At 50.7% G+C, this 20851-nt stretch overlaps 1 protein-coding gene across 2 annotated transcripts; it reads right to left on the bottom strand.

The window, feature by feature from the left end:
- Positions 1-230: 230 nt before the first annotated feature.
- On the bottom strand, positions 231-20217 carry LOC125443596 (START domain-containing protein 10-like). 2 transcript variants are annotated; one of them, XM_048515819.1, is made up of 6 exons: positions 19582-20217; positions 7853-8000; positions 4554-4657; positions 3380-3494; positions 1594-1646; positions 231-828 (listed from the first exon to the last, which is right to left on the bottom strand). In XM_048515819.1, the coding sequence occupies exons 1-6, from the start codon at positions 19741-19743 to the stop codon at positions 616-618; spliced, it is 795 nt and encodes a 264-aa protein (XP_048371776.1). In that variant the 5' UTR covers positions 19744-20217; the 3' UTR covers positions 231-615. The 2 variants fall into 2 exon arrangements, with proteins under 2 accessions (XP_048371776.1, XP_048371775.1); XM_048515818.1 differs by having other exon boundaries at positions 232-828; positions 3380-3497; positions 19582-20211.
- Positions 20218-20851: the final 634 nt, after the last annotated feature.

Here is a 20851-nt window from a genome sequence, read left to right as displayed (position 1 = left end):
GCCCTTCCCCCCTCACAACAAACACCCTGTGAGGTGGGTGGGGCTGAGAGAGCTCCGAGAAGCTGTGACTAGCCCAAGGTCACCCAGTTGGCGTGTGTGGGAATGCACAGGCTAATCTGAATTCCCCAGATAAGCCTCCACAACTCAGGCGGCAGAGCTGGGAATCAAACCCGGTTCCTCCAGATTAGATACACGAGCTCTTAACCTCCCATGCCACTGCTGCTCCTGAAGCCCCTCGCCTCCCCAAATCTCCCCAACCCTGCTGCCATCTTCAAAATCCCCAGGTATTTCTCAGCCCAGAGCTGGGAATTGGATCTGTGAGGCACCTCCTGCCTTGGGATATTGTGCCTGATTGGAAAAAGGAGACTGCTCACGCCATGCTGTCTCCCGGTCTCTAGTCCCCAGACCAAGTGTGCACTGCTGAAGAGGAGCGGTGCCGGGTGTCGCCCTGTGGTGGGTAAGTGCGTGGAGAGGTAAGAAAGTCTGGGGCCACGTCTGTGTGTGTGTGGGAAAGGTGCTGTGAAGGCAGCTGTGCTCCGCAGGTGGTGATGGTGGACGGGGCGCCTTCCTGCCCACCACGGGGTGAGGAGCTGCAAGTCTGAGCAATGAGGGCCGCTAGGCCTCTTCGTCGCTGATGCGCACCCTGTCTTCGGACAGGCCGCTCTCGTCGAAGTTCTCCAGAGAGTCGGCGTGCTGCAGGGAGAGCTCGGCCAGGCTGATGTTAGGCAGCGTGTTCTGCTCTGGGTATAGCCAAGGCTTGAAGCCGGGGTTGTGCTTCCGTTTCCACTCGGGGTACTTTAGGCCTGCTTTGTAAATCTTCTTCATGGCCTGCAAAAGGAAAGGAAGGGCGGGTCAGCCAAAGCAGGGTTTCCCAGGCTCACTTTATATAAATGTATATATAACCTGAGTTTGAAAGAAGAGAATGAAAGGAGGGAGCCCGCCAATCAGTGGCCGGCCTCCCCAAAGGCCCCGGTGGAACGACTCAGTCTTGCAGGCCCTGCGGAACTCACCAAGATCCCGCAGGGCCCGGACAGTTGGAGGAAGAGTGTTCCACCAGGCAGGGGCCAGGGCAGTAAAGGTCCTGGCCCGAGTGGAGGCCAGCCGCATCATCATCGAGCCGCATCATATTATGGTGTAGCTTTCATGCTCCTTGCCTCCTCTCCCTATCTCCCTTCCTCCCCTTCCCCTTTTACTCTCCTCCTTGTCCTTATGCTGCATGACTGCATGCTGCGCTGCGGCATTTCCCCCCATTTGCTTATTGTGTAAGCTTGTCTGCTTACCAGTGCTTTTTAGCACATGACTATTTTGTCTTCCTCTTTTGTCAATATCTTTTTGTAGCCTGACTTTTTATAGTTAGAACTTTATTAAAGGATAGCTCCTTTTTTTTATAACTCTGCTGAGTTTTTTTTTTACACTCTACTAAAGAACTGGGTAGTTTCGGTTCTTCTATCAAAAACAAAGGCCCTTTCGGGGTAATTTTTACCACAGTCTGCTGCTGCAGAGACCTGCCTGGGCTAGTCTTGTTCTGGAGTTTTCCCGTGTCACGGCCACCTTGCTTTTTGCAGTGGAATCCCTGGCATGCTTGCGACTTACCTTTGGTGCCACGTACTGTGATACTTTATTCACCACCCACTTGGGCAACGAACCTAGAAGCAAAACAGAGTCACCTTTTACTGACAACCGGCTCACAGGGCTGTCTCCAACCTGGCCTGTTTCCCTACCATTTCAATGGAAACTCACACTGGAGAACCTCCCAGGATGTGTGTCCAGTGGTGTATCTAAGGCAGTGGTGGCGAACCTATGGCACGGGTGCCAGAGGTGGCACTCAGAGCCCTCTCTGTGGGCACGTGCAAACAGAGTCCCCCCCCCCGACATCTAGGCTGGCCTGGGCCGCTGGGCTCGCTTATTAGCATTAAACCTAAGACCTAGTTTTGGGGAAGCAGTGTAGGTAACCCTGTTAAGCGCTGCTAAAGCCCACTGATTTTCATGTGAAGAACTAAAGCGTGATCCTTTACCTGGGAGTAAGCTCAGTTGCTGGCAATGGGGCTTGCTTCTGAGTAAACCCTCCTAAGGCCGTGATTCACCCATTGGAAGAGTTGCATGGTTGCTTCCAAGCAGAGCCACCGAGTACCACCAAGCTTACTCCCGAGTAACGCACGCTTCGGAGCCCACCGTTCTTTCTCAACTGAAACCTCAGTATTCAGGTGAAATGGCCGTGTCGGCACTCTGCGATAAATAAGTGGGTTTTGGGTTGCAATCTGGGCACTCGGTCTCGAAAAGGTTCGCCATCCCTGATCTAAGGTGTGGCAGGTCTGGCACATGCCCTGGACATCACTTGAAGGGGGGCGCCATCCCTGTCTGCCTGCCTGCCTACTGCTGCCTTGCTGTGCCTGCCGTCGGCCCTCTTGGTGCCGCTCAGTCACTGGTGGTGCCATGCTTACCCTGCACCAAGCTGATCGTTAGGGAGAGGCTCCTGTTGGCCTGAACCTGCAACAACGTCAACCACGCAAAGCTCACTGAGCGCTTCCGGCAAGACATTATCGCTTAAGTCTGCATATTGTAAAGAGTTGTTGGGAGGACAAAATGAATTTGGGAAAGACTGATCACGTGCATAACCCCGAGTCCCATGGGGAAAAAAAATGGGGTGAAGATGCAATAAGCCAGGAGTTGCCAACACAGTGCCTATGGGTGCCAGGGTGCATGACAACACCTTTGGAATAGCAGTGGCGTTGGAGGTTAAGAGCTCATGTATCTAATCTGGAGGAACCGGGTTTGATTCCCAGCTCTGCCACCTGAGCTGTGGAGGCTTCTCTGGGGAATTCAGATTTGCCTGTACGCTCCCACACATGCCAGCTGGGTGACCTTGGGCTAGTCACAGTTCTTCGGAGCTCTCTCAGCCCCACCTACCTCGCAGGGTGTTTGTGAGGGAGATTGTAAGCCCCTTTGGAGATTGTAAGCCCCTTTGAGTCTCCTACAGGAGAGAAAGGGGGGATATAAATCCAAACTCTTCTTCTTCTTCTTCTTTTGTGGTGCCTGCCAAGTATTTTTAGAAAGTGGGTGGGGCCAGGTAGGGTTTTTTGCCCTGCAAGGATTCTGATTGGCTATTGGAAATTTGATTAACTGTGCAGATTTAAAAAAAAAAGTTGCTTTGGCAGCAGCAGCCACCACAACACGAGGGTCTGCATTATGTTACTGAAATTGAGCTCTGGCAATCATTTCATGGCTGGCTCTGCCTCCTGCGGCAGCCATTTTGTTGTGGCGTCTACCATGAACTCCAAATGTGCCTGCAGGCTCAAAAAGGCTGGGGACCCCTGAAACAAGAATAATCGACACAACTTCTTTGCCGGGTCCTAGGTTCCTTTGGCTTGAGACTGCTCACCTCGAGGGTCCACTTGGGTCAGGTAGCAAAGGACGCTGCCTCGGTTGCCGCTGGCCTTGATCAAGTAGCCGGTCTGCAGGGACACGGCCCTGACGATGTCTTTCCGGGGTGGGTACTTCTGCGGAGAGAGACCTACTGTTGAAGACTCAGCTCCTGCTTGCCGGGGTGCCAGCTCGAGATGGAACCCTGCAGGCAGTGACCCAGACAGGAAACTTTTTGCAAGAGGAGAACAACCTGTAGTCACCATGGGCATGCAACTTCCTCCCGTCCCCTCAAAGCTAGATCTCCCCTAGCCATTGGCAAGGTAGTTGCCAGATCCATGTTGGGAAACTCTTGGAAAATAGGGGGTGGAGCCAACAGAGGACAGGCAATCTGGAGGAGACAGGCAATGGTGGGGAGGGGGCTGATTTGGTGGGTTGATGTAGTTCAAATTGGCTGAAGGCAGCAGATCATACAGGTCTGCCAACCATATGACCCGGCCAATCAGTTCTCAGTACCAAGAACGGAGCTTTAGTTGTGTATGAGGAGGATAGAGAAAGGTCTTCCCCTATACCAAAGGTGTCAAACTCATGCCCCTCCAGATGTTATGGACTACAGTTCCCATCACCCCCTGCCAGCTGATGGGAACTGTAGTCCATAACATCTGGAGGGGCACGAGTTTGACACCTATGCCTTAAACCTCTGTTGTCACACAATGAGGCATCTCCAATCAGACTGGCTTCAGGAGGCACGAGGAATGTCAGCCTCCAGGTGGGACTTAGAGGTCCACCAGAATTACAGCTCATCTCTGGGCTACAGAGATCAGTTCCTGTGGAGGGTGGACTCGGTAGCGTTGTACTCCATCGGATTGCCTGTCCTCTGTTGGCTCCACCCCCTATTTTCCAAGAGTTTCCCAACATGGATCTGGCAACTACCTTGCCAATGGCTAGGGGAGATCTGGCCCCAGGGGCACCTGGGCTTTTCTGAAGCCCTCAGATGCAGGAGGAGGGGCCTTAATGGGGAAGGGAGTAGAAATAGGCAGAAGCCAAGCAAAGGTGAGAGGCAGTGCCCAGCTCTCCAGCTCCCAGGTGTGTGGATCAGATATTCATGGTATGGTTGGTCCTCCTTCCCCTTGCTAGCAAAAAAACCCAGGCCAGGGACAAAGGGAGCCCTGAATTGCAAGGATGGGACTCACCGGATGTTTGACGCTGTAGTTGATGATCATGTAATCATTGCCAAGAGGCAGCCAAGAGCGCAAGGTGACAAAGTCCCTGTTCTTCAGAGGACTTGGACATCTCCCTGCAAGGATGAAATATATTAAAAGAAGAAGAAGAGTTTGGATTTATATCTTCTGTAAGGAGACTCAAAGGGGCTTACAAACTCCTTTCCCTCCCCCCTCACAACAAACACCCTGTGAGGTGGGTGGGGCTGAGAGAGCTCTGTAGAGCTGTGACTAGCCCAAGGTCACCCAGCTGGCGTGTGTTGGAGTACACAGGCTAATCTGAATTCCCCAGATAAGCCTCCACAGCTCAGGTGGCAGAGTGGGGAATCAAACTCGGTACCTCCAGATTAGAATGCACCTGCTCTTAACCACTACGCCACTGCTGCTCCCTTACCAAGGACATGTAAACAACACTAGAAAGGAATCATGCATTGCAGAGACCTTGCCCAAGCCAGGACAAGGTAGGGAAGGCAGTTTCCCCACAGGTCACCCACAGACCCCCACTTTCACCCAAGGTCCATCTTTCTATTTTTTACCAATTCAGCATCTCCCTTGACTTGATGCCATCTTGCCCCCACTAAATAATTTGGACTAAAAATTGTTGGGGCCATACACCACAAATCTAAAGAAAGTATATTTTAATGGATGGGTGTCCAACTCTGGTGCTTGAAATGTTCATGGACTACAATTCCCATCAGCCCCTGCAGGCATGACCAATTTGATTCCCCATTCCTCTACCTGAGCAGCGAAGTCTGATTTAGTGGACCAGATTTGCTTCCACGCTCCTACATTCCTGCTGGATAACCTTGGGCTAGTCACAGTTTTCTCAGAACTCTCTCAGCCCCACCTACCTCACAAGGTGTCTGATGTGGGGAGAGGAAGGGAAAGAGGTTTGTAAGCTGTCTTGAGTCTTCTTACAGAAGAGAAAGGCGGGATATAAATCCAAGCTCATCTTCTTCTAAACCTGTAAAAAAGGTGTTTCCTGGGCAGGGCACTATTGGCACAAGCAGTTTCTTATGTGTAAATGGGGAGACAGAGTGAATGCAGAGGCGTAGTAAGGGGGAAAAAGTGCCTGGTGCACTGGTGTGTCCCCCACCCCAGAATGCCCCCACCCCGCCCCAGAACACCCCTACTCCGCCCCACTCCAGGAACGCCCTTGCCACATACCCACAGGGGCATGCGCCCGGTGCATTGCACCCCCTGTCCCCTTGGAGCTACGCCTCTGAGTGAATGCAAGACTTCTGTGAAATGCTAGTCAGTGATTCTTTTCATTTGCTGTTGACCATAAGGGCCCCCCGCCGGCAGCAATAAGAATAACTACAGAATCACCTGCATTTTAGAGAAGAGGTAGGAGATTGTCGGATCCTCTGCAAATACAGGGAGGTTTTGTTTAAAGGTGTTAGAAAGGTACTGTGTTACTCATATCTGGGGTTGCTCCTGTTTGTGGAGTTTGTTTTTAAACATACTAGAATCACTCACAGCTCAGCCTGCCTTTTAGATAGGGCAGTGGTTCCCAAACTTATTTGGCCTACCGCCCCCTTTCCAGAAAAAAATATTACTTAGCGCCCCCTGGAAATTAATTTTTTAAAATTTTAATAGCAATTAAACAGAAAGATATATGTATTAATGTTTCTACCTGTGGCCATCACCGCCCCCCTGGATCGCTGCAGCACCCACCAGGGGGCGGTGGCAACCACTTTGGGAATCACTGAGATAGAGGAATGCGGTTCAGTGGAAGCATCCCTGCAAATCCATAAAGGTTTTTAAAAGGTGTATAATAAAGGTATTGCATTATTTCTATGCAGTGTTACTGAAAATCTCAAGGGTCACATGGGAACTCGGTGGGTGGGTGGGTGGGTGGGGTAGTTCAATTGCACTTCAGGTGTGAAAGGGAAGCCCCTACCCATGGCTAAAATGGAAAACCAACCAAATTATCAAGGGCTGCCTGGAATCACCTGGGGAATTGCATACGGAATCACATTAACAGCTAAACTATCACAGAAATACTCCCTGATGTAGAAGGTTTATAAAAAGGTATTGCATTGTTTCTATGCAATGTAACTGAAAATCCCAAGGGTCTCATGGGAACTTGGATGGGGGTGGGGTGGGGGGTGGCTGGGTGGAGTTCAGTGCACATCAGATGTGAAAGGGAAACCACTAACCATGGCTAACAATGGGAAACAAACCAGATTACCCTGGGCTGCCTGAAATCACTAGGGAAATTGCACACATAATCACGCCAACAATTAGACTATCACAGAAATATTCCTGATGTAGAAACAGCCTGTAATTGGCCCATTATGTATTAAATGCTTACCTCAGGACTCTTCTCTGCACAATGGGCTTGCAGAGGATCACTGAATGTGACTAACACAATACCTTTTTGTGTTTCTTTGTTTACATGTGAGGAGGTACACAGTTTTTCTGCAGGTGTACAGTTTTTCTGCAGATAACTCTCCAGGGCCTGGTTCTCTTAACTCCACTTATCAACTCATTCTTAAAGGCACAGACCTCATTACACTTGGTAGTCAAGATTGCTGGCTTAGTCTTTAGACGGCACTTTTATAATATTAAACAACCCTCGCCCCAAAACAACCCTTGCCCAAATGAAAAAGTAAAGCAATTCCCAGGACCATGTGCAGATGAAGAAGGGGACCATGCCTTGAGCTGATATTCTGCCCCCCCTCCCCGCCACTCCCTGCTGCTGGTGCTGCCATGAGAGAACAGAGAGGTTTGTTATTTCCAAGCACTCTCTGTTACTATTATGTTGACATATTGATATATCAATAGAATGCAGAAGTCGGCATGTTCTGGCTAAGCCTATGTGAGTCAGCTTCTTTTCTTTCACCTGAAGGAGCCAGTAGCATGGAAGAGGGCAAGGGAGAAGTTGTTGATGGCAGTGGGAGGGAATGGGATGATTGGCTGTGGGGGAAGGGAAGATGTTTGGGACAAAGCTGTGCTCACTGGAAAATCTGCCCATGCTGGCAGTGAAGCAAAATTAAAATTGTGCCAGAAGTGGTTTCACTTGCTATGGAGAGAATGAAAAGTGAAAGCGGGGTTTGAAGAAATACATTTGTACAAGAAAACGTGCTGCGATGGACATTTGCCCCACCATGCCACAAACACATGGCACGTAATTGGCCATTGAATGTCCTGTTGCTTTTCTAAGAAACAGCTTTCTTGTTACAGGTAGGGCTACAGCTGATGAAGCCATGGGAATGCCTGCTACTGGAAAGTTGTAGGGTCAGGTGGGAGAAGTGCGTGGTGCTCACAGGAGTAATATCCCACATCTGCGTTGGCAGTCAGGCGTCCAATGTCGTAGGTTTCGATCATGTTGGTGTCCCATTTCTTGCGATAGTAAGTGTCATGCAGCACGTCGTAAAGTGTCTCTGGAAGCACGTCCCTGCAGGTGATCTGCATCTGCCAGAAGGAGTCGAGATGGTTAAGCATTCAAGGAGAACTACTGAGCAAAATAAAACAAGTGCAGTAACACTTCCCTCTCGTGGGCTAGTCCCCAATGCGCAGGAAGGCTTTCTTTTTAGAAGAAAGAGAAGAATTGTTTTTTTATATTTCACTTTTCTCTCCTGAAAGGAGTCTCAGTGGTTCGCATTCTCCTTCCCTTCCCCTCCACAACAGTCAGCTTGCCAGGTACGTGGGGCTGGGAAAGTGTTGAGAGAACTGTGACTAGCCCAAAATCACTCAGCAGGAGAACCGGGTTCGATTCCCGCGGATTAGAGTTCGCCGCTCATGTGGAGGAGTGAGGAATCAAACCCAGTTGTCCAGATTAGAGTCCCCCACTCTTAAACCCTATGCCACGCATGTCAGTGTAGAACCGATCAAAAGTGGGATCCAGCAGGTTCTCACAGGTTCCCGAGAGTAGGTTGCTAATTATTTGTGTGTGCCGAGAGGGGGTTACTAATTGGTGATTTTGCCACGTGATTTTTGCCTTAGTTACGCCCCTCCTCTCAGCAGTAGCGCACAGAACTTGAACCAGTCTAGCAGGAGATGCGTGGCAGCCTGTACCTGCATGCATTCGTTTCCTGCCCAAGGACTGGCGCAGCAGCTGCATCCTTGCCACAGCCCTGCCCAGCAATGCCCCCCCCGGAATGCCCGGCCATTCCTCTGTCGTGCCCCACCCAGCCCCACTGGCACTACACCACTGTTTGAATCCCACCACCAGAGGAACCTGTTACTAAAATGTTTGGATCCCACCACTGGAACCGATACTATTTTTTAAACATTTCATTATATTGGTTGTGGTGGGTTTTCTGGGCTGTGTGGCCGTGGTCTGGTACATCTTGTTCCTAACGTTTTGCCTGCATCTGTGGCTGGCATCTTCAGAGGTGTATCAAAGAGGGAAGTCTGTTTCACACTGTGTCTAGTGAGAAGGGGAAAGTTTAGTGGTGTATATTGTCCATGTCCCAGGCTGGGGAACCAATCATGTTTGGGTGGAACTTGCTATGCAAAAGTGTGGTTGAGTGCATTGTATTATGGGTGGGGTTATCAGTCCCTGTGTGCTACACCTCTGAAGATGCAGACGAAACGTTAGGAACAAGATCTACCAGACCATGGCCACACAGCCCAGAAAACCCACCACAACCCGTTGAATCCGGTCGTGAAAGCCTTTGACAAGACTTCATTATATGTTTTTCTTTTGATAACTACTAACACAGCATCTCAAGAGAGAGAGAGAAATTGGGTAAGATGATATAAGCACATAAGAAGACCCCTGCTGTACCAGACTACTGGTCCATTTAGTCCAGCATCCTGCCTCACACAGAGACCGACCAGTCACTCTGAAGGGCCAACAGACAACAGAGAGGCTGAGGTTTTCCCCTGATGTTGTCTGCTACCCAGAGGTGGGATCCAGCAGGTTCTCACCAGTTCCCGAGAGTGGGTTACTAATTATTTGTGTGTGCCGAGAGGGGGTTATTAATTGGGTCTGCTTTTCTGTTAGAAATTCCATTAGGTCCAAAAATCATAAAGTCCTGTTGTTTCCTATGTGGCTGGTTAGCGAAGGTAGAAAACGGGATCATTCTCCCTGTTGGGCTGTTTTAAAAACATGTTTTAGAAATATGGTAAAGTTCCTTGTTTAAGGAAAGTATCCTTCTTTTGATTTCTAGAAACAAAATTATTTGAAAGTATTAAGTATTTGACAGGCAGTCAATTAGAGGAGAAGTAGTTGTTTCTGTTGGCAGTAGACGATAGGACTTGCTATAATGAGTTTAAATTATGGACAGAAAGATACCAGCTGGAAATTAGGAACTTTTCTTTTTACAGTAAGAGTTTTTTACAGTAACAGAGAAATTATTAATGCCCCGCCCCAGAATGCCCGGCCACGCCCCCGTTGTGCCCCGCCCATCCCCATTGGCGCTACGCCACTGTTTGAATCCCACCACCATGGGAACCTGTTACTAAAATTTTTGGATCCCACCACTGCTGCTACCTATCTAAGTTGCTGACAGAAACATAGATTACCGGCTGAAGGGGGGGGGGGGGAAGGAAATGTTAGTCAACAGTTGAAAAAACGATGACGCCTACTAATGTCCAAGTAGTTCCACAAATTCAGACCGAACAACCAGTTATTCCATCTTTGCTTCTGCTTAAAGGCAGCCCTTTCATTAGCTGCAAGGCCTAGTACTGCTCTAGTCCACATTTCTGTGTTTGGTGTTGACTGTTTCTTTCTGCTTCTGAGGAGTTATTTGTTCCGCCCCCGAGAGGGCTGGTAGGATCCCGAGTTTTTGCCATTTTGAGAGGTTCCAAGAAGGAAGGATGTATCCCAATCCTGAGGTAAACGGATTAAGCTTCAGAGAGCATTCTACTGTAAAATTAATCTGCCTTTTAGCTTCCAGCTAAAATAGCGTGATAATTATAGACATATCCATAATGCATATCAAACTGTCTCTTGGCAGCTTAACTCTCCACCACCTGAGACTGATACCCTGAATTTAAAGAATTTAGTCAGCATCCAACAACTGAAGGATCAGCTTTCTCGTAGTTGCACTTTTGCAGTTTAAGGTCTAGGGAAATTTATTGAACATTGCAGATTGTTTCTTGCCCAGCTTTTCCCCCCTGAATGTGCAAAATTCAGTCCCATCTTCCAGTTCTGCTGGAAGTTGGGTTCTGTTGATTGCTGGGGTTCCCAGTTTGCCCAGTAATGGCATACAATCTCTCGAGGATTCCTGCTTCCGCTCACCAAAGCTCAGCTGTTCGGCGGGCAGAAGCAGGCCAGCCAAAAGTGGGGAGTGGCCAGTGTGCCTGCTTGATTGTGTCCCTTCTGGCACGAGGTGGAAGTGCCAGCATTACACCAGAAGGATGCTCTATCACCATGGTGGTGAACCTATGGCATGGGTGCCAGAGGTGGCACTCAGAGCCCTCTCTGTGGGCACATGCAGTCACCCCCCCCCCCACATCTAGGCTGGCCTGGGCCGCTGGGCTCGATTATTAGCATTAAACCTAAGACATAGTTTTGGGGAAGCAGTGTAGGTAACCCTGTTAAGCGCTGTTAAACCCCACTGATTTTCATGCGAAGAACAAAAGCGCGATCCTTTACTTGGGAGTAAGCTTGGTTGCTGGCAATGGGGCTTGCTTCTGAGTAAACCTAGGGTTGTGATTCACTCGTTGGAAGAGTTACACGGTTGCTTCAAAGCCAAGCCACTGACTACCACCCAGCTTACTCCTGAGTAACGCGTGCCTCGGAGCCAACCATTTTTTCTAAACTAAAACCTCAGTATTCAGGCTAAATTGCCGTGTTGGCACTTTGCGATAAATAAGTGGGTTTTGGGTTGCAATTTGGGCACTCGGTCTCGAAAAGGTTCGCCATCACTGCTCTATCACTTTTCACAAAACTCATAGAGGGCAAGTGGTAGAGCATCCCCATTTGGACGGAAGCGACATCATCCACATGGAAGCTGGCATTATGTATGCATCAGACAGTTCCAGTATTTGGCAGGTGACGTTTCGAGGCCGACCATGATTTTTGTGTCCACATATATTCGGAAGGTTATCTTGCCAGTAAGATGTTGGGAATTACAATTGTATGCTACATCTAGTCGTGAAAGTGTTAACCCATCTGTATGTAAACAAGACGTTGAGGTCACATTCTATGAGCTGTCCTATTGATCAGTTCAGTAGCCATTGACTACCTGACTGAGAGCAGGTAGATCTTAGTTTCTTTGTCCAGGTGTAGTGGGCTTGCCTTAGCCACATGCTGAAACTAATGATGCTGCCAAAATACCGTGTTTCCCCGAAAATAAGACAGTGTCTTATATTAATTTTTGCTCCCAAAGATGCGCTATGTCTTATTTTCAGGGAATGTCTTATTTTTCTGTGTTCTGTTCGTTGGGCATGCTTCCAAACAAAAACTTTGCTATGTCTTACTTTTGGGGGATGCCTTCTATTTCGCACTTCAGCAAAACCTCTACTACGTCTTATTTTCAGGGGATGTCTTATATTCGGGGAAACAGGGTAGAATAGAGATTATTGTTTTCTTATGCATGTTTACCCTTCCTTTTAGCTAGTAAACTTATTAATACAAACTCACTAGTGCCTGGGTCCTTATTGCTCTTTGTTACACTCTGCATTAACCAAAATTTAATGGATAGCACATCACACATATCATATTGTCTTTGACAATACACATATCAAAATTTGTCTGTTAACCATTGCCTCAGTGGTGGAATGTTGTTACCACTTACATGGGATGCCTTCAATTATATGTTTTTATGCAGGTTTTATGCCATCTTGTTAGTAACTGGTTTTAATGTTTATATCTTTTATACCGCTTTTCTATTATTGTATTGTTTTACTGTATATACATCTGTAGGCCACCTCGAGTCCCTGTGGGCGACTGGCAGGGTAGAAATCTAAGATACAAAAATATATAAATAGAGATTCCTTTGAGGACTGTGGTTAGAATATTAATGATAAGGTTAAGATAATCTAAGAACATAAGAACTAGCCTGCTGGATCAGACCAGAGTCCATCTAGTCCAGCTCTCTGCGACTCGCAGTGGCCCACCAGGTGCCTTGGGGAGCTCACGTGCAGGAGGTGAAAGCAATGGCCTTCTGCAGCTGCTGCTCCCGAGCACCTGGTCTGCTAAGGCATTTGCAATCTGAGATCAAGGAGGATCAAGATTGGGAGCCATAGATCGACTTCTCCTCCATCAATCTGTCCAAGCCCTTTTGAAAGCTATCCAGGTTAGTGGCCATCACCCCCTCCTGCGGCAGCATCTTCCAAACACCAATCACACGTTGCGTGAAGAAGTGTTTCCTTTTATTAGTCCCAATTCTTCCCCCCAGCATTTTCAATCTACCCAGGTCAGCACGGGCTCTATCCTTTCCGCGGGTCCTGTGTGGGGAAGGTAGCGGAGGTGAGTCAGTGACAGGGCAGGCAGCCCCCTTCTGTAGGTGGGACCGCAACCATTCCAAGTGAGGAAAGACTTTTTCCATCATACTCCAGGAGAACATGCAAACATATCTGCACCTCGATTGGCCAGCCCGGCCCCTTTACTCTCCTGAAACACTTGCTATGGTCAGATTCATTAGTGACTAAAGGCCCAATTGGGGGCGGAGGCTATGCCAGCTGATTTGCACTCCCCAGGTCAGAGGGGCAAATTCATTGGTGGGTGACCGCCAACGCCCTCCATGGTGGCCAGGTGTGGCACAGAGCATTGTGTCAGCACTACTGTGCCCCCACAGGCACTGCCGGTGTAGCAGGGGCTTTTCTGACCTGTGGCTGGGGGTGAAACTGACATTGGTCATTTCCCCACTTACCCTCTGCTGCGTGCTACTCTCCCCAAGTAGAGTGGGGTCCCCCAGCACTCCCCACTACAGGGGCGGCGACAACGCAGCTGCCCCGACGCTGCTGCTGTCGAGGCCCCTCAGCGCGCGTCATTCCAGGCGCTCCTCAAAATGGCGCCTTTTGATGACTCCGCACAGAGCGCGGGGTCGTGGGGAAGCCCAGGAGCGCGCCAGCAATGACGCGCGCTGGGAGTAGCGCGCAGTGAAAGGTGGTCGAGGTAAGTGGGGAAACGACCATTAGTTGGCTTCCGCCCCAGTCTTGCCCCCCTGGATGCTGGCGCCCGGGGTGTGGACTTACACCGTCTTCTTGGGTGATGCAAGCACATTGAGTTCAATGGAGAGATTTTCAGTAGTGGGGAGTTTTTGTTTTTTGCTTCCCTGCACCACCAAAAAGTCCTCTGGGGGTGGCTGGGCAGTGCCACGGTGGCATCATCTCTGGCTGCCCTAGGACTGGACTGCCTGAGTCCTTCCTCCAGAAGTATCCCCACGCTGAAAAAAGACTCATATTACGGTATGTTACTATTAGTTTGAAAAAGTCCCAAATGAAGGTGAGCCACACACTCACTCGTCCTACCCTACCTTCAACTTGAGAATAGAGACCAATAAGATTGCCAGCTCCAGGTTAAGAAATTCCTGGAGAATGGTGGTGGTGGTGGTGGGGGTGGAGCCTAGAAAGGCTGGGTTTGGGGAGGGGAGGGCCCTCATAGGTATGCAATGCTGTAGAATCCACTCTCCAAAGCAGCCATTTTGTCACTTTTATACTGGGCCTGGCCTTCACTAATCAACAGGATACTGGCTGAAGCTACCACATTATCTTCTTCAGACAGAGTGCAACCAGGAACTAAAGTAGTGCCTCTTGTGTCCCTGAGTTCAGCAGAGCAACAATGGAAAGCCCTCTTTCCAGCCACCGACGGTCAACACCGACGGTCAACAACTCAGCAACAACTTTAGGTAGTTCTCACAGACATTTGGCAGCCGCAGAGTCACTAAAGGAGCAGAGCCCTGGTGCTCAGTCCCTCCTCCTGAAACCCACAGTCTTAAAATCTCCCTTGCATGCCACCCCTCCCTCCCTCCCCTCCCTCCCCTTCCTTTGCATGCCACCCCTCCCCCTGCCTCCCTTCCCCTTTCTCCGCTAGGGTGGTGGGCCATGTCCAGATGCCGGGCCCCTTCCCTCTCCTCCCTTGCATGCCACCCCTCCCTCCCTCCCCTCCCTCCCCTTCCTTTGCATGCCACCCCTCCCTCCCTCCTTCCCCTCCCCTCCCTCCCCTTCCTTTGCATGCCACCCCTCCCCCTGCCTCCCTTCCCCTTTCTCCGCTAGGGTGGTGGGCCATGTCCAGATGCTGGGCCCCCTCCCTCTCTTTCCCTTGCATGCCACCCTTCCCTATGCTGCACACAGATTGCTCAGGGTAGGTAATAGGTACCTGGATATTGGGGGGGAGTGGAGAGGCGGGAGTGGAGAGATTGGGGGGGAGGGACTTCAGTTGGGTATAATGCCATCGAGCAGGGGTGTCCAACCGTGGTGCTTCAGATGTTCATGGACTACAATTCCCATCAGCCAATTGGCCATACCAGCAGGGGCTGATGGGAATTGTAGCCCATGAACAACTGAAGTGCCAGAGTTGGACACCTCTGCCGTGGAGGGAGTCCACTTTCCAGAGAGGCAAACTCCAAGGAATGGACCTATGTTGCCTGGAGATCAGTTGTAACAACGGGAGATCTCCAGGCAACGCCTGAAAGACAAAAGCAGAGCATGTCCCTTCAGAGCAGTGCTTTTTGCCTCAGCCTGGTCTCCTCTCAGGAAAATCAGACACGGAAGCAGGATGCCACCTGGGCTTTCAAAAATCTGCACGTGGCTCAGTAAGGGGTGACGTCTGCCACAAACTGGATTCGGGAATCACCCACGGAGTGGGAAGCAAAGGCTTGTGCCCTGTAACCAGAACTGTCTTCCAGACCGAGTCCTCCTCCAGAGCGTGGTGTATTATGGATGAACCCCCCCACCCACCTTCTTCAATAAGGCCTGTGATGGGCCAGGATGAGACGGAGGGTACCAGCTGCTCATTAGCTGCTGTGCATTTTTAATACCACGCTCAGCAGATGCCAAGTAATTAGAGACATCCCTTTTTTGGTGTTTCTTTCTCTCTCTCTTTTTTTAGTACTTGTTTTTCATCTTGCTATTCATGTATGGAGGAGCTCAGGTTGCCCATCAGTAATTCCACATGGGTATTCTCTTGCCCGCACGTGCACACGCGTTTTGTTTGCTTGCAGCTGGGGTGCCCGGGCTGGATTCCAGTTTATCCAGGTTGGAAACGTCAAGAGCCGGCAAACTCATACCACAAAGAAGGAAACTTGTTTCTTGCTGGAGGGGTCCCACGAGGCAGTTTGTTCATTGTATTGTCGAAGGCTTTCACGGCCGGAATCACTGGGGTGCTGTGTGGTTTCCGGGCGGTATGGCCGTGTTCTAGCAGCATTCTCTCCTGACATTTCGCCTGCATCTGTGGCTGGCATCTTCAGATCTGTGGCTGGCATCTTCAGATCCTCAGATCCTCTGAAGATGCCAGCCACAGATGCAGGCGAAATGTCAGGAGAGAATGCTGCTAGAACACGGCCATACCGCCCGGAAACCACACAGCACCCCAGTTTGTTAGTTGTTTTCTCTTTTTTTCTGATTGTGACAATCCGCCTCTAGGAGGCTTTCACGCCTGGGCAGGGAAACCCCCAGACCAGGCACTGAAGTGCAAATGACAGAAAAGCTCTTCTGTAATGGAGCAAGGCTGGTGCTGCCGAGTCTTGACCTTGGCTTCTGTTCAAGACTGCCATTGTTAGCCTGCTGCCAATTATTCTATTCACGTAAGTTAATCATGCTCTGAACCGAGAGGCGTATTTGCCTAGGGACATAGGACATGTTTCCGGGCGCAACTATTCCGGTCACATGGGGGTGCAAAATCGGCCCTTCCCGTGACCAGAAAGTCGGGGCAAAGGAGGCGGAAGTCTGATGAGGCACATATTGCCCCGCTAGGTCCCTCCATTCTTTGGAGGAGAACCTGTTAGAGGTCCCTGGTCTGAAAGACATCTGATTGGCCTCCACGAGTGCCAGGCTTTTTACGGTCCTACCTGATGTAATAGGCTCCCAAGGGAGATCAGGGCCCTGTGGGATGTACAAGATTTCCGTTGTACGTCCCACAGGGCCCTGTTCTCCCTTGGGAGCCTACAGGGCTGCAAGACAGAGCTATTCCACCAGGCCTTGCCATCTGGTCAGCCGGGTTGATTGCTGTACTGATCCCCATTTTCCCATCTCGGCCTCTCATGGGTACAGCGGGGGGTGGGGGTGGTGAGTTTGTTGCCATCTGTTATTGTTACCCGATTTTACTGTACTGTTGTTATGGTTGCTTTTTTAATTGTTTGACTTCTTATTTTGTTGGTTGCCACCCTGGGCCTTGCGGGGGAGGGCGGGATATCAATTGAAAGAATAAACAAACCAACAAATAAATAACTGAACGGAATATAATAAAAATAATAAAAGCAGGGACAGTGTGCGTTGGCCTGCAGTTGGCAGCTCTGGCTTGGAGATTTTGGCGGTGGAGCATGAAAGGGGAAGGGAAGGATTTCAGCCAGGTATAATGCAACAGAGTCCACCCTAACTATGGTCCAGTCAGAATCATTGTTCATCCTGGAAACCTGGTTATGAAGAGAGGTCCGTGGTGGGAAGGAGCTCTCCCCTCCTCCCCGCCCCCGCCACTAGCAACATTGTTTTGGTTTCACAATAGCCATTGATATGGGCAGGGCAGGATTCACGTCTCCCAACCTCATTAGAGACAATCTATAATTCAGTGATGTCTGAGATGAGGCCTTTGAAAAGCCAGCATGGTCCACCTCAGTCAATACAAGGGATGAAAGAATAGTCTGTGAGAGCCGGGGGTGAAGGCAGATCTGGGGGCGATTCTAGTTTCACTGCGCTGATCAGAGGCATAATCATTCTTTCCATGTCTCTGGTGACCGCCAGCTCTATTGTTTCTGGTGGGTTTTCTGGGCTGCGTGGCCGTGGTCTGGTGGATCTTGTTCAAATAAATAAAAAACCCAGATCAGTTACCCTGGAGAAAATGGCCGCTGGAAGATGGACTCACTCTGTGGCATTCTAACCCATTGAAGTCCATTCCTTTCCCAATCCCTCCCCTCCTCAGACTCCGCCCCCCAAATATCCTACCCATGACCAATCCGTGTGCAGCAGGCACCCAGGCGCAGGAGATTTTAAGACTGTGGGTTTCAAGGAGAGGGATTGGCTACCGGGGTGCTGCTCCTTTAGCGACTCTGTGGCTGCAGAGGCGTATGGGGGGAAACGGCACCCGGAGACAACTCCTTCTGGCAGCCAAATGTCTGTGAGAACTACCTAAAGCAGTGATGGGGAACCTTTTCGAGACCGAGTGCCCAAATTGCAACCCAAAACCCACTTATTTATCGCAAAGTGCCAAGACGGCAATTTAACCTGAATACTGAGGTTTTCGTTTAGAAAAAACGGATAGCTCCGAGGCGTGCGTAACTCAGGAGTCATCTTGGTGGTTTTGCTTTGGAGCAACTGTGCAACTCTTCCAATAGGTGAATCACGACCCTAGGAGGGTTTATTCAGAAGCAAGCCCCATTGCCAGCAACCGAGCTTACTCCCAGGTAGAGGATCGCGCTTTAGTTCTTTGTATGAAAATCAGTGGGGTTTAACAGCGCTCAACAGGGTTACCTACACTGCTTTCCCAAAACTAGGTCTTAGGTTTAATGCTAATAATTGAGCCCAGCGGCCCAGGCCAGTCTAGATGTGTGTGGGGGGGGACACTCTGTTTGCGGTGCCCACAGAGAGGGCTCTGAGTGCCACCTCTGGCACCCATGCCATAGGTTTGCCAACACTGACCTAAAGTCATTGCTGAGGTTAATCCAGTGGCGTAGCGCCAAGGGGGCGAGATGGTGAACGATGCACTAGGCGCGCGCCAGTGCATGGGCGTGGCGTGGGAGTTCCGGGGTGTGGCGTGGGCGTTCCAGGGCATGGTGTGGGCGGGGGGGCGGGGGCGTGGCACATGTGTGCCTGGGGTGCAGATCCCCCTAGCTCCGGCCCCGGGTTAACCATCTTCGGTTGGAAAGAGGGCCTTTCCGTTGTGGATTTAAGATGCCCCTCTTGTTCTTCTGAACCCAGGGAAACAAACGGCACTGTTGCCGTTCCTGGATTTTTAGACTGTGCCTGAACTCACTCTGACCGAAGGAGCTAATGTGGTAGCTCCGGTCCTTATCCTGTTGTTTTGTGAAGGCCAGGCTCAGTGGGAAAGTGTGGTTTGTTTCTGTCTGTCTGTCTGTCTGTCTGTCTGTCTGTCTGTCTGTCTGTCTGTCTGTCTGTCTGTCTGTCTGTCTGTCTGTCTGTCTGTCTGTCTGTCTGTCTGTCTGTCTATTTATTATTTAAACTTTTATACCGCCCCATCCCCGAGGGGCTCTGGGTGGTGTACAACACAAATCTCGATACAAATAAATATAGTTAAAACCTTTAAAAACAGCAGTAAGATAATAAGAGGCATCCAAGAAACCCTAATTTTAAATCCTCCCCAAGAGGGAGGGAACAGCGAGTCCCATTAGATGGAAGGCCCCAGATGTTAAGAGCTAAAAAGGGGGGGGGGCAACCTCAGCGGCTGGTCCCTCCAAAGGCCCGGCAGAACAACTCCGTCTTACAGGCCCTGCGGAACTCGCCAAGTTTGAGACTTGCTGCTGCAGAATGCTTAGACGGAGTCCCACGAACAAGATTCTAACCACCACCCGTGAACAGCAGCACTCCCCCCTAGCCTCCTTTCATCTCTGTTTCTGTTAGGGTTCATAGAAGTACAAATAGTTGGGGAGGGGGGAACCCCCAGAAAGGGCAGGTTTCGAGCTTTTAAAATGTGCTTGGAGGCTAAAGGGGCAGAGATCCTTCCCGGATTAAAAAGAGGAGATTCTTCTGCCTTTCAAAAAGCTCCGGGCTGTTTTGCTGGACCTGTGAAGTTGATGCCGCAGCACTGCCCGTCCTGGATGCGGAAGGGATTCCAGGAAGGAATGCAGCAGAGGGGGAAGCCGGCAGACTCCTGCTTCACAGTCCAGGGGGAATGGGCGAGGCAGCTGGGGGTACAAACGGGGAGGGCAGGCAGAGGGGCAAATAGGGAACTCATGGTGGGGCAGCCTCACCTGGCTGAAACCCTTACCTTGATTTTCTGGACCGTCTTGGTCTCCTGCATCTGGCTCCACACGGTCACTCCTGCTTTGTTATACTGGCTGTTCCAGCCCTCATGGCTCTCGCACTGATGCCGGAAGGTGCTGAAGTCGGTGTCGTCCGGGATGTATACCATCTCCCCTCCTCTCGACATGGAGCCAGATTGCACCAGGGCCACCGAGCCACGGCTGAGGAGTCACCTGCGAGCAGGAGCCGTGCGATGCTTGCCTGGCCAGGGAGGGCTCCTCTCCTGCTTGAACTGGGTTCAGCTGTGCCCTGACCTTGTCATGACTGGCGTGGGCCCTCCTCCTCCCCCCTCCACTCTGGGTCCCTCCTCCAGCCCTAACCCTGGAAAAGGAGCCCTCTTGCTTCTGTGGAAGGCATGATGGGGGCTTCCAGTTGCCTTTCCAGGCAGTTGCAACCGAGAGCTCCCCCGTCTTCTTTTCCCTGCCAAAGGGGGTCGGGTTCTCGTGGCCAGTCCTGTCCCCTTGAGCGTGCATGCAGATGCAGAGGGGCCTCAGCTGTCTGCCCCCAAGCAGCCTCCCTCCCACGCTTCCTCCATCTCTTCCCTGCTTTCTGTTTCTCTTAACCTGCTTCTGACTTTGCAGCACAGTTGCAGAATCAGCTGGGCACTTGCCAGCAGCAGCAGTGCCAGCAGTCGCTGAGCCAGAGCCTAAGACAGCGCTCCGCATCTTGCCTTTCTTGCTGCAGGACGCAGGCTGATGATTCCGGCTCTGCAGTGGAAGAGTTGAGGGTCCTTATACGGGGTGGGGGAGGCTAAAGACCGGGCTTAGTGTCTTATTACCTTGTGTTCTCCCCCGCTGGAATCAATCAATCATTCCAGACAAGCTAGTTAAAGGTAAACGTAATGCCCTGGGCAAGCACCAAATTATTACTGATCCAGGGAGAGACTTCACCTCCCAGTGTTTACCAGGCAAATTATGTTTATGGAGTAGTTTGGCATCTCCAGTCACGCACACTTTACCCTCAGCAAGCTGGATTCTCATTTTACTGACCTCGGAAGAATTGAAGGCTGAGTCAAACTTAAGCTGGCGTAGCGCCGACGGGGCTGGGTGGGGCGCAAAGCCCTGGGCGTGCGGCACGGTGGGGGTGTGGCTGGGGCGTTCTGGGGGCATGGCGTTCCGGGGTGGGGGTGGATGCCGCTGCGGCAGAGGCATGCGTGCCCCGGGCAGAGTTACCCCTTTGTTCCACTCCTGCTCCCCAAAATCGACTTCCGTCGGGATTGAACTCAAGTCACGAGC

Source organism: Sphaerodactylus townsendi, linkage group LG14 (genome assembly GCF_021028975.2).
Source record: "Sphaerodactylus townsendi isolate TG3544 linkage group LG14, MPM_Stown_v2.3, whole genome shotgun sequence".
NCBI classification, from domain to species: domain Eukaryota; kingdom Metazoa; phylum Chordata; class Lepidosauria; order Squamata; family Sphaerodactylidae; genus Sphaerodactylus; species Sphaerodactylus townsendi.
This window is presented reverse-complemented; position numbering and strand designations above follow the sequence as displayed.

Bases quoted from the DNA above. Each gene is read 5' to 3' on its own strand.
- LOC125443596 (XM_048515818.1), bottom strand. From the start codon at position 19,743: ATGTCGAGAGGAGGGGAGATGGTATACATCCCGGACGACACCGACTTC. The intron at 8,001-19,581 runs GTAAGGGTTTCA...TCCTTCTGGCAG, and splicing joins AGACGGTCCAGAAAATCAAG to ATGCAGATCACCTGCAGGGA. The intron at 1,647-3,379 runs GTGAGCAGTCTC...TTTTGCTTCTAG, and splicing joins GACCCAAGTGGACCCTCGAG to GTTCGTTGCCCAAGTGGGTG.